General features: G+C 40.0%; 1 protein-coding gene and 1 non-coding gene across 21 annotated transcripts in view; one reads left to right on the forward strand and one right to left on the reverse strand.

Moving 5' to 3' along the window:
* The window catches only part of STAU2 (staufen double-stranded RNA binding protein 2), a 303,811-nt gene that overhangs the window by 107,115 nt on the left and 183,588 nt on the right, over positions 1-13,108 (reverse strand). For 16 of the 20 annotated variants that reach the window (XM_059893107.1, XM_059893112.1, XM_059893104.1 and 13 more), the window contains one exon: positions 12,886-12,999. The exons of the other annotated variants lie outside the window; for them this stretch is intronic. In XM_059893107.1, coding sequence (XP_059749090.1) covers positions 12,886-12,999 — 114 coding nt within the window. The remainder of the gene's footprint in view (positions 1-12,885; positions 13,000-13,108) is intronic. 20 annotated transcript variants of the gene reach the window in all.
* Positions 5,728-5,799, forward strand: TRNAS-GGA (transfer RNA serine (anticodon GGA)). The gene has a single exon. It is a non-coding gene; the product is annotated as a tRNA-Ser (tRNA).

Here is a 13,108-nt window from a genome sequence, read left to right on the forward strand (position 1 = left end):
CTGGAAAGTCATGTTTTGTAAAACTTAAAATTTCACACTGTTAATGAAAATAGTTGTTCTTTATCACTATAGGGAGCTTCCCAGGTAGTGCCAGTGGTAAAGAACCTGCCTGTCAGTGCAGGAGACTTGAGATGCGGGTTTGATCCCTGGATCATGAAGATCTCCTGGAGGAGGGGGGCATGGCAACCCACTCCAGTATTCTTGTCTGGAGAATTCCATGGACAGAGGAGCCTGGTGGGCTAAAGTCCATGTGGTCACAAAGAGTCGGATACAACTGAAGCAACTCAGCATGCTTCCATCATTTCAAGAAAAAAAAAGAAAGAAAACAATAATGTAAACTCGTGGGTTTTGACTATAGTCCAAAATTATTTTATGGGTTAAGTTAGTAAGTCACTTGTGTGTCCAATATGAGGATATATACAACCTCTTGGAAACGTGGTCATGATGCACTAAGCATAAATAAAATTATGAGTCAGTTATAAAATGCATGGGCTTCCCTTGTGGCTCAGCTGTTAAAGAATCTGCCTGCAATGTGGGAGACCTGGGTTCGATCCCTCGGTTGGGAAGATCCCCTGGAGAAGGGAAAGGCTACCCACTCTAGAATTCTGGCCTGGAGAATTCCATGGACTACACAGACCATGGGGTTGCAAAGAGTCAGACATGACTGAGCGACTTTCACTTTCACATACTATAAAATGTATAATATTCAATCTTCCCATTACCTTCCCCTGTAACTGATTGTTGGTTCTGGAAACTGGTTATATATTTGAAATGAAGAGACGAAAGATCATTATGGAAACAACAGAATATTCTCTATTATTTAAAACCTACACACAAAACTCAGTTAAGAAGCATTTCTAATGGGATTTCAAAAATGACACAAAGTAACCTTTTACTATTAGTAAACTTTCTTTCAATGCTTCAGTGAATACTGATGAATAAAGATAATTATTTTTCCCTTAGTGAATTAAACTGCTTTCTAATGTAAATCAATCCAAAATTCACAACCAAATCTAACTGTATTATAATACAGGCTACATTTTCAGTAAAACGACACCTTTCTGAAAGAAAATGAACTCTGAATGACCATGTTTAGAGTAACATTTGACACAAAATTCAAAAAGTGCATGCCTGATGTTTCTTCCTTCTAGTTCCGGGAATGGATCAACAAACTTTCTATAAAGGAGAGGACAGTAAGTATTTCAGGTGTTGTAGGCTAAAGGTCTCTGTTGTAATCACTTGTTTCTGTTGTAGTGAAAGTGGTCACAGACAATATTGAACACATGGGCATGACTGTATTCCAATAAAACTTTTAACATTAGAATTCTATGTAGTTTTCTTATCTCATGAAATGTGTGTACAAATGTGTTAGTCGCTCAGTCGTGTCTCTTTGTGACCCCATGGACGGTAGCCCGCCAAGCTCCTCTGTCCATGGAATTCTCCAGGCAAGAATACTGGAGTTGGTAACCATTTCTTTCTCCAGGGCATCTTTCAAACCCAAGGATTGAACCTGTGTCTTCTGCATTGCAGGCGGATTCTTTACCATCTGAGTCACCAGGGAAGCCCCTATCTCATTAAATGTTAATCTTCTTTTGATTTTTCCCCCAAAATTTCAAAGTCTAAAAGTCATTCTCAGTTCAGCTGGTAGGCTGGATTTGGCCCATGGGCTGTAGTTTCCTGATTCCCGTTCTAGTCCATTAAGTAATAACTACCCAGTGATAAGAAGCTTTACCTGGTGACCTTCCCTCCTGAAGCATTTTTTGAAGATATGACTGAATATGTAATCATGTGTGGTGATGGATGTTTACTAAACTTGTGGCAATCTTTTCACAATATATACATATATCCACCTAAAATTAATACGATGTTATATTTCAATTATATCTCAATTAAAAAACAAATAGCTAAAAAACAAAACCAGAAGGAACTTGTGGACACAGCAAGGCAAGGGGAGGGTGGGATGAACTGACAGAGTAGCACTGACATATATACACTGCCACGTGTAAACAGAGGGCTATGGGAAGCTGCTGAATCACACACGGAGCTCAGTTTGGTGTTCTGTGACGACCCAGAGGGGTGGGACTGGGTAGGCAGGAGAAAGGCTCAAGACAGACAGGATATATGTGTACCTATAGCTGATTTACACTGATGTAAGCAGAAACCAACACAATACTATAACACAATTACCCTCCAATTAAAAAGAAATAAAATTTAAAAAGAAAAGGAAAACCACAAAAATGCTATTCGAACTACCGGACTAATTACTGACATACAAAACGTAAAGGAAAAACATATGGGAATTTTATACTGCAAATGGAAAGCCAGCAGAACAAATTTTATTCCTATAATCACGGGATAAGTTTCAGATAAAAGAAATATCTTAAAATACAAAAACAACAAGTATGAAAGCACTTTCCCAAAACAAACATTAAGACTGATGTGTCTTTTTAGTATCTCTCTCAGCATCCTATTTCATAAAAAATAAACAAAAATCAAGTTTCCTGTTGAATTTTGGCAGCTCCAGAACCTCCTAGAAGCTGCCAATGGCAGTGTTTATACCTTCTCTTTCAAAACCCTATGGTCCTCAGCACTGTGGTTTGACAGTGGAGCAAGTGAAAAAGTGAAGTTCAAAACTTATACTGAGTCCATGTAATACAAAGAATGCCACAACTCTATTGCAGCTATGCCTAGGACAATGCAGTGAGGCCTGCTATTACACAATGTCAGTCTTTAAGTGCCCTTTATAGTAATACAAAGCCCTGTTTGTTGTGGCTCAAACCTCTGAAGCCCGTGCTTCTTTATATTCAGAGGGATGCACTCCTCCATGACACTATTCAGTGAATATTGACTTAAATGGCGCCTGTACTCAGTCATGTCCAACTCTTTGTGACCCCATGGACTGTAGCCCGCCCAACTCCTCTGTCTATAGGATTCTCCAGGCAAGAACACTGGAGTGGGTTGCCGTTTCCTTCCCCAGGAGATCTTTCTGACCCAGGGATCGACCTGTGTCTCCTGCGCTGGCAGGCGGATTCTTTACCAGTGAGCCACCTGAGAAGCCCTACTGATGTGTAGATTACATTGTGAAATGCTAGAACCAGAAAGCAGTGTTGGAACTTGAAAAAAGGAATCTCGACACTGAGAAGGATGTACTCAGGTTAGAGAAATTCAAAGTTACAAATAGATCAGTAAAGAAATTAATGGAGATCTATGATGGATTCCCAAAGACAGTTATATGTATTCAGATTATTTAGATACTCTGAGGTCACATTTGGAGGGCCTCAAGATGCTTTCATAGAATACGTACCTATAAAGCCACCACCAGAGGAAACAACCCGGGCCAAACATTCTATTTCTCTCCTCAGTTCTATCAAATGAATCCTACCAAATCCAAGTCATTCTAAATTTTCTCAGAAATTCATTTCCATGCTATAAATATGTATTGAGTGCCTCCTAACTAGGCTTCCTGGTGGCTCAGTGGTAAAGAATCTGCCTGCAATGCAGCAGCCACAGGAGATTTGGGTTTGATCTCTGGCTGAGGAAGATCCCCTAGAGGAGAAAATGGCTGCCCACCCCAGTATTCTTGCCTGGAGAAGCCCATGGACAGAGGAGCCTGGTGGCTCAGACAGTAAAGAATTTGCCTGCCAATGTGGGAGACCCAGGTTCGAACCCTGGGTTGGGAACATCCCCTGGAGAAGGGAATGGCTACCCACTCCAGTATTCTTGCCTGGAGCATTCCATGGACAGAGGAGTCTGGTGGGCTACAGTCCATGGGGCCACAAAGAGTCAGACATGACTGAGCGACTAACTCTCAGTTTTATCACACCAGAGCAAAGTCACAGAGAACACTCACGCAAAGAAGACACCACCCTGGACCTCAGTGCTCAGAGGGGTAGACTGATAAGGAAAAAGGTAATGGGAAAATCATTTCATCAATGTAACGGTGGGATGATGTAAAAAGTAGGTTTTGTTTCTCCAAAGAAGCTATACAAATGGCCAACAAACACAGGAAGAAAATGTTCAATATTGCTCATTATTAGAGAAATGCAAATCAGAACCACAGTGATATATCACCTCACACCAGCCAGAATGGCCATCATCAAAAAATCTATAAACAATAAATGCTGGAGAGGATGTGGAGAAAAGGGAGCCCTCTTGCACTGTTGGTGGGAGTATAAATGGATACAACCACTATGGAGAAAAGTATGGAGAGTTCTTTAAAAACTAGGAATAAAACTATCACATGACTGAGTAATCCCACTACTGGGCATATACCCTGAGAAAATCATAACTGAAAAAGACAATGTACCCCCAGTGTTCATTGCAGCACTATTTCCAATAGCCAGGACATGGAAGCAACCTAGATGTCCATCAACGGATAAATGGGTAAAGAAGTTGTGGCACATATATACAGTGGAATATTACTCGGCCATAAAAAGGAATGAATGTGAGGCAGTTCTAGTGAGGTGGATGAACTTAAAGTATGCTATACAGAATGAAGTAAATCAGAAAGAGAAAAAAAATTGTATTAACACATATATAACAGAATCTAGAAAAATGGTACTGATGAACCTATCTGTAGACACAGAGAACAGACTTTTGTACACAGTAACAGAAGGAGTGAAAGTGAAAGTGAAGTCGCTCAGTCGTGTCTGACTCTTTGAGACCCCATGGACTGTAGCCTACCATGCTCCTCCGTCCGTGGGATTCTCCAGGCAAGAATACTGGAGTGGGTTGCCATTTCCTTCTCCAGGAGATCTTCCCAACACAGGGATCGAACCCAGGTCTCCCGCATTGCAGGCAGATGCTTTACCATCTGAGCCACCAGGGAAGTGGCAGAAGGAGAGGGTGGGACAAATTGAGAGAGTAGCACTGAAATATATACACTGCCGCTACTGCTGTTGCTAAGTCACTTCAGTTGTGTCCGACCCTGTGCGACCCCATAGATAGCAGCCCACCAGGCTCCCCTGTCCCTGGGATTCTCAAGGCAAGAACACTGGCGTGGGCTGCCATTTCCTGCTCCAATGCATGAAAGTGAAAAGTGAAAGTAAAGTCGCTCAGTCGTGTCCGACTCTTAGCGACCACATGGACTGCAGCCTACCAGGCTCCTCCATCCATGGGATTTTCCAGGCAAGAGTACTGGAGTGGGGTGCCATTGCCTTCTCCGAACATATACATTACCAAATATGCAACAGATAGCGAGTGGGAAGCTGCTGTATAAAACAGGGAAGTGATTATCCTCCAATGAAAAATTTTCAAAAGAAGTAGGTTTGGAGAAGGCTTATTGACTGGAGTGACATGTTGCTGGATCTGATGGACATAACAAAATCTCTCTTATAAGCAAGGAGCAAATAGCCCCAGCAGAGGAAACAGTGCAAAGACAGACAGATATAAGAGAGCAAGAGATGTGGGAACAAACATTCCAAGGCATCAAGTGTGAGTACAAGTTAGGCACATGGAGAGCGGTCAAGGGTGAGACTGGAGACACAAACAAGGACGGAGTCATAACGCCCTTGGAGTTCATCCTTTCTAACACGCTGAGCACTTCAAAGAGGCTAGTCCAAAATGGGATGTATAAAAAAATATGAAATATCTCAATAATTTAAAAAGTTGATTACAGGTTGAAGTGATTATATATATTGGGTTAAACAAAAAAATATTATGAAGATTAAACTTATTAGTTTCTTTTTAGTTTTTAAGTGGGTCTACTAGAAAAAAAAATTGTAGGACTCCCTGGTGGCTCAGAGGTTAAAGCATCTGCCTGGAATGCAGGAGACCTGGGTTCGATCCCTGGGTTGGGAAGATCCCCTGGAGAAGGAAATGGCAACCCACTCCAGTACTCTTGCCTGGAAATTCCCATGGAGGGAGGAGCCTGGTAGGCTACAGTCCATGGGGTCGCAAAGAGTCGGACACAACTGAGCAACTTCACTTTCACTAGAAAATTGTAAATTATTTATGTGAGATTTTATCCCTCATGTAATAGTCCTTGTGGTTGATTCCTCAATAACCCTTTCACCCCAAGCATTTACACTAGCAGGGATCTCTTTTTCTCTTGCCAGTGACTAGCTTAGATGTGGGCATGTCATGGACACAATCCAGGCCTGAGCTGGGAAGGAAAGATGGCAGGAGGAGTTCCAGCTACAGGTATCTTTGCCCCGGAAAGGAGACAGATGGAGACCAGAACTCATTTTTTTTTTTTTTTTCCCTAAGATGTGGCTATATGACCAATGACACAGAGAACCACTGTGGCCATCTTTCCATGACACAGGGGATAAAGCAGAGGATGGCAGAGTTTATAAATGAAGTAAAACCCAAACCCCTGTTGACATCACTGAGCAGCTTTATCAAACAACCTTGGAGTTCACCCTTCCTCTGAACTTCCTGTTATTCGAGATAACAAGATTTTTTATTTTTTAAGCCAAAATGAGTCAGTTTTTCTGTTAGTTGTGGCCAAAAGCATCTGAGCTAATACACTCCATTAGACTAAAGGGCAAGGAAATGTATGTATTATCATTTAGGACTCAAGCACTGTGAAATTCTTTACATAATCTACAATCTACAGTGTGATAGTATTGATTGTTGGGATAGCATATACTTAGTATGTGTCAAGTATTTTTCTCTTTTAATTTTACATTACTATACAACTGTAAGACATTATGACACAATTACTCAAGTGAGTGTGTGAGTGTGAAACCTGCTCAGTCTTCTCCAACTCTTTGGGACCCCATGCACTATATAGTCATGAAACTCTCCAGGCCAGAATACTGGAGTGGGTAGCCTTTCCCTTCTCCAGGGCATCTTCCCAACCACGGATTCTTTACCAACTGAGCTATCAGGGAAGCCCCAATTACTCAAAGAGATCTGTAATTAGTCCAAAAAAGAACTATGAACAGGATTTAATCAAAAGTAGAAGAAAATACTCCTAAGATTTGTAAATTCTCAGTTTAACAGTTGGTTGCCCTTTCGTTGAGAAGTCTGCCTTGAATTCTACTCAAAGCGCATGTATTGAGAACAACTACACTTGATTTTACTAACCTGGACATAAACCCTTACAGGCAATATAGCAAGTGAAACAAGTAAGCAAATGGTACAGTTTCTACCTCATCAAGTTATCAGAAGAATTAAATAATGTAAGTCGGGTCTAGCACAGTATCTAGTACACGGTAAACACATTATATATAAATCTGGTTATTGTTCAAACTAGTAATAACCCATGGGGAGCAGGAAGGGAGGAGAGACAAGCTGGGAGTAAGAGATTAGGAGGTACTAACTACTATACATAAAATAAATAAGTTAAAAGGATATATAGTATAAAACAGAGAATAAAACTAATGTTTTATAAAAACAATAAATGGAGTATAACCTTTAAAAATTGTGAATCACTATGTTGTACACTTGAAAATACACCTCAATTTTTTTAAAAAAGAAACTAAATTTGGCTTGTGTTCCTTTTCTCTCGTAAAATTGATTTCTAAGATTCTAAGTAATGTGTTAAATATGCATTGTCATTTGCTCTGTAAGATAATCTCATTTAGTGATAATGACTACAGGTCAGTTTATAGCAAATATAAGCAGACAGGTTACACTTCATTGGGTAGTTAGTGCTTCGTTAGGTGGTTGATTTATTAACTCATTCTTTGAGTTATACAAAGCAGGTGAGTTTCAGAGTTAATCTGAAAAAATTAAGGTAGGCAGTGGTAACACTGTTAACCAGAAATTTAGCTACAGTATTTTGACTAATCTTGCTTACCCAGTATTTGTGAAATTCGTGAGATTAATAATGAGTCTGAATGAAAATGGATAGAAAATATACAAACAAGTAAGGAAGTTTATGATTTTGAGGCTGCAATAGAAGGTGACTGATGTAATTCAGAGAGACAGAGAGGGAGAGGTACTCAGTAACATCTTGGAATGATATATAAAGATGCAGAAGGGTATCAGGCCAGGACAGAGGACGGATAGCATCTTCTGAGTTATACCAAGATAGGATATTCTAAAAACCTTTCTGCAGTATTATTTTTGCTTTTACTAATATATACTCTACAATATAAATTTAATTTCCAAATAAGATATTCTGAAAAATACTGACCAAAATCCTCACTAGCTCAACCTTAACAAATAAGTGGGTTTTTTTTTAATTTGGCTTATGAATAAGGATGATGGTCCTTGAAATCACCATATGATCTATAAATTTTAAATTTTGCAAGATGACTGGTTCAGAGAGGACTGTCTTACTATAAGGACTGTTAAGGCAGTTATCTTTGGATGCTCCCATATCTAGTGCAGAATTCCTACACAGTTGTTAACAAATGTTTCTAAAACAAAACTCAACACCTATAAATTTAAACTATATTTATATTCTGGACAATTAAACATTCTAAACTAATGTGAATGTATAATATCACATTTCTTATGGCGAATAAGGCAAACACATGTAGAACATTCTCACCCAAACAGGTGGGGACCTCCAGGCAGATACCGCCCTGAATGAGGCTGTCCACTGCCTGGATGTGAATTCAGAGTTCCCAAGTGGGAAACAATGGCCTACAGACCCTTTCCCTAAAGTCAGACAAGGGCAGGCTCAGACCAGTTTTTGGAGACTAATAATTATTCTAGGAGGCCTTAATCAACCACTGGTATTCAGAGGAGCTCTAACCCAGGCTATTAGTTAAACACAGCACGTTCCCAAGGTGGACCCAACACTCAGAGAACATAGGAAAGGGGATGACATCCTTCCACGTTTCCCTGGGATCAATACCACATGAGTAACTGATAAAATAATGAGTCTGAGGTTTTTTAAAGTTAGGTTTATTGAGGTGTAATCTGCATAGAGTAAAATTTACGTCTTTGAGTGTACAGTCCTGTGAATTTGACAAATGTACACAGTCATGCTTCTATCACGACAATCAAGATATGGTACATCTCAATCACTCCCCAAAACTCCATGATGATATATGGTCAATCCCTCCCCACCACAGTCAATCCCTTGCCATCCTCTGCAACAATCGATGTATTTTCTACCTCTTTAGTTTTGCCTTTTCCAGAACAGCACATATATCACATCTACAGAACTCAGCCTTTTGAGTCTAGTTTCTTTCATCTATTATGATGCAACTGGCCACAAGGCCAGTGAGACTGGGACAGAGTGAAAAGGAGAGTGGCAGGATTTGAAACTGGAGAGCTAGTGGGGCCACATCACATAGGAACTTGGGAGGCCGTAACAAAAGTTTGGGTTTACAACAGGTGTGATGAGAAGCCAGTGGAAGTTTCTGAGCAGCTGAGCAATATGATCTGAGTACCTTAAAAATAATTTTGATCAGCCAGTATAGAGACTATTGTAGTGGTCTGGGTTAAAAATGCTCTTGACTTAAACCAGAATGGTAATGCTGGAGGTGGTGAAAAGCGTTCGGATTGGAGATGTAATTTAGAGGAAGACAAGTTAGGACTGGATGCAGCATGTGAAGGGGAGAGAGGAGGCAAGGATGCTTCAAAGGGCGTGGCATGAGCAACAAGGCAGATGGTCATTTACCAGGATGGATAGAAAAGAAAGGAGATAAAAGATAAAAAGAGGGAAGAGCAGGTTTGGGATGGGGGAAAGGGAGAATTAAGAGCTCTGTACAATTGGATATCACCAGCATATAGATACTGAATCTCTTTCCCGACTATTTTGCTTATCTATGTTGACCTTGATAGAGAATTTCACTTACTGTTCCCCATCCTGTTACTCTTGGTACAGAGAGGGGAACGCACTGGTATACCACACATTCAGTTTCCACTTTACTGGGTTTCTAGAGTTACATTTATTTTTATGAAGAAGACAAGCTGTACACTCCACTCAGTATTCTGTAGTAATCTACGTGGGAACAGAATCTAAGAAAGAGCAGATATATGTATCTGCATAACCGATTCACTTTGCTGCACAGTGGAAACTAACACAACGTTGTAAACCAACTATACTACAACAGAGCTGAATTTTAGAAAATGAGGTATCACAGGGAGCGAAGTCTGTACTAAGATGCTTGATGATGCCAGCAATGTCGATCTAAAACAAATACTTGGAGCTCCAACACCCAAAAAAGGAGGAGGAGGAAGACAGCTGTAAAGGTTAAGGCTAGAGATGTCTTCCATTTCTCACCATCATCTTCTACATACATAAGAACAATCTGAGTTTCCTAGGAAGGACTGCCGCTACATTTTACATATGCTCTTTTTTTTTTCCAAATACTTATTCTCTTGTTCAACTGCAGTGGTTCAGATGAATTAAGAATAGAAGACACTTATTAAGTAATAGTAATTTTTCTTGCTTTACTTTCCTGTTTTCTAATATTTACAAAAAAAAAAAAAACAGAACAAAATAGGTTAAAAAGCATTCAGTGGCCATGTTTTTACCTGATGAGTTGGGAGCCTAGGCTTTTGGTATGGTGAGGGGAGTAACTTTTGCTCAGACAGACCCTCGGTATGAGGAAATGGCAACACAATGTAGAAAAGACATGGAGCGGAGGTTTCCTCTGTGTCTGCTCTCCTCTAGAAGCCCAATTACCCAAGCACAAGGCAGGGGCACTGATCACACCCCCACTCCCACTTTGCACCTCTGAGGCCACCAAAGCAGAGTGCTTGATAAACAGGATGGTCATTCTAGTCATGGCTCCATTTATGCATCTGTCCATCTGCCCATCCATTTGATGTATTTCCTAGAAGTCTTTTTTTTTTTTCATCTTAAAATTTCATGTAAATTTGTCCCCTGTAATGTAGTTGTATTTCCTGTAGTATAAAAATCTCTTTATTTACTTACCACTGAGTAACTAACATTCCAGATAAATGTAGACTAAGACCACCGCGTACAGTCGTGCAGGCTGTGCACGACACATCACGACTGGGAGGGCATTTGCACTGTAGTTACTGTGGGTTTGTCTATTATGACAATTTTCTATTGCATGCTTCGAGTCAGAGGTGTCTTTTTTTTTTTTCTAATTTGTAAAAATGCCTTATGGGCTAACTGTAGCCCTGCCAGTTGGTATATATATCCACATATATGGACTTGGTACAAGCCTGAACCAGCCTCATTATTTGACTCTTGAGGAAGCCAAATTCCAGAGGTGAAGAGACAAGGTCCCACAGCTAGTTCACAGCAATGTTGGGTTTGATTCCGGTCTCCATTCCCAGTCCAATACTCTTTTATAGCAACAAGCTACCTCTACAAACAGTGAGCTGCTCTTCTCAAGTGTGTGGGTTTCTGAGAATGCTTTTATTTATTTGCTTTGCCTAAGGAGAGACCTTTGCAGGATGGATATCTCATGCTGCTGTTGCCCTTTGTTTTTTGGCGTGAGTGAATATATAGAGTTGGATAAGCAGCAGATAGACTTCTTGCAAATTATTCAGAGGGGTGAAAGTATTGGAGTGTGTGCTCCATAAGAGCAGGAACCATGTCTACCATTCATACCATGCCTCTGTGGCACCCGACATATAGCTCAGCTACAGTTTTATACAGGGAAACACAAAACATTCCATTATCTAGGTTGAACCCTGTGCCTCCAAGCCCTGCTATAGTCTCTTCTGCAGCTGGAGCTAACATCAGTGCTGAACCCTGAGAAGCACTAGCGAGACCTCTAAGCTGCTTCCCAGACTGGCATGCTATTATCTGTTAATAACTGGCTGGGCACATTCAACCAAGAGCACAAAGATTACTAGAATGAATCTTGCAAGTCAACTAACTCAACTCCCTCACTTAGCATCCTTGGAAACAGAGTCCCAAAGAGATGACGGTATTCACCCAGGTGGCTGTAGCAGCTTATGTATGCTGTGGTTAGTAACTAACACTCAGATTAGTTATAATTCGATTATTGCTCCTTCCGAAACACCACAATGCCTTGTCACCAAGCAAATGATGACCGGAAATCCATAATGTCAGGGACATCATGAACTACAAAGGTATGCCCTTAGGAATGTTTTTCTTAGGTCTTGTTTGGGCTGGACAATAAACCATGTATTTGAGAAGATAACACTATTATGCTCTTTTATTCTTTTCATGCAACGATACTACTTAGAAAAGAAGAGTAAGGCAAGACTATTAGAAATTCTCAAATTTACTGAGAAAAGGATATGAAAGTGTGTTATGAATGTTATGTATTAAAATGGTTAATTTAAAAGGCAAAGCTGGTTAGTCATACAGTAAGCTCTATATGTCTATTTATTTTGACTCCAAACTAGAAATTCTATGACCTAGATCATTAGTTTAGTCTAATCTCATGATTATTTTAATTGAAAATATGTATTATAAACAGGATGCATTCTCAAGCTGCTGTCTAAACAATCAAAGGCATTTGTCTTTTCAGAAAATACACTTTTCAGATTTTTAGCTTTATTTCAGAACTAAAACTTTTAACAGTAAAAACAACATTGGAACATCATTTTAATAATATCCCAAGTTATGAGAATAAATGGATGGTTGTAAAAGTTTACTCAGTTATTTTATATTCTGTAACATGAAACTCTCTTCAATAGAACTAAGTCATATGTATCTTAGTGAGTTTATCGTAGTGAGATTCCAGTGTTATCTATATTGTGTTGCTGACCCTTCTTTCCATATGTAATTATTAAAAATAAAAATAACATAGGGCCATTACTTCTTCCTTATAAGAGAATTCTATATTTAATAATGAATCACAAACCAGAAGTCTAAAATAATCGACATGTCCTAAGATACCAGGTTACCAACACACATACACACACACACACAGAATTCTGATTTCTCAAAAGCCTAGTAAGTGGCACTAGTGGCTGATATATTAGGGTGAGCAAAGCTGTATGTGTGCACATAGCTTCCACGTTGATGGTCTGGGATGTCTTAGCTGGGCCACAGCACAGCAAAATGGTAGTGGCACGTTATACCTGGTCATGGCTGGCTTCAGTGGAGCTTCCAATAGCATGGAAGGTCGTCTGCACAGGGGCTAATGTCAGACAGGTCACACACTCTTTGCCACTCTGTCTATCACAGTAGTGCACCTATAACAGAACACACGCAAGCTGCTGAACGCCACCAGTAAGAGGGAGCCAGATGCAACTGGTCCTTTGCAAAGGTTCTAGCTTTCAAGAAGAAATTTCACGTAACTTA

Source organism: Bos taurus, chromosome 14, assembly GCF_002263795.3.
Source record: "Bos taurus isolate L1 Dominette 01449 registration number 42190680 breed Hereford chromosome 14, ARS-UCD2.0, whole genome shotgun sequence".
NCBI classification, from domain to species: Eukaryota; Metazoa; Chordata; class Mammalia; order Artiodactyla; family Bovidae; genus Bos; species Bos taurus.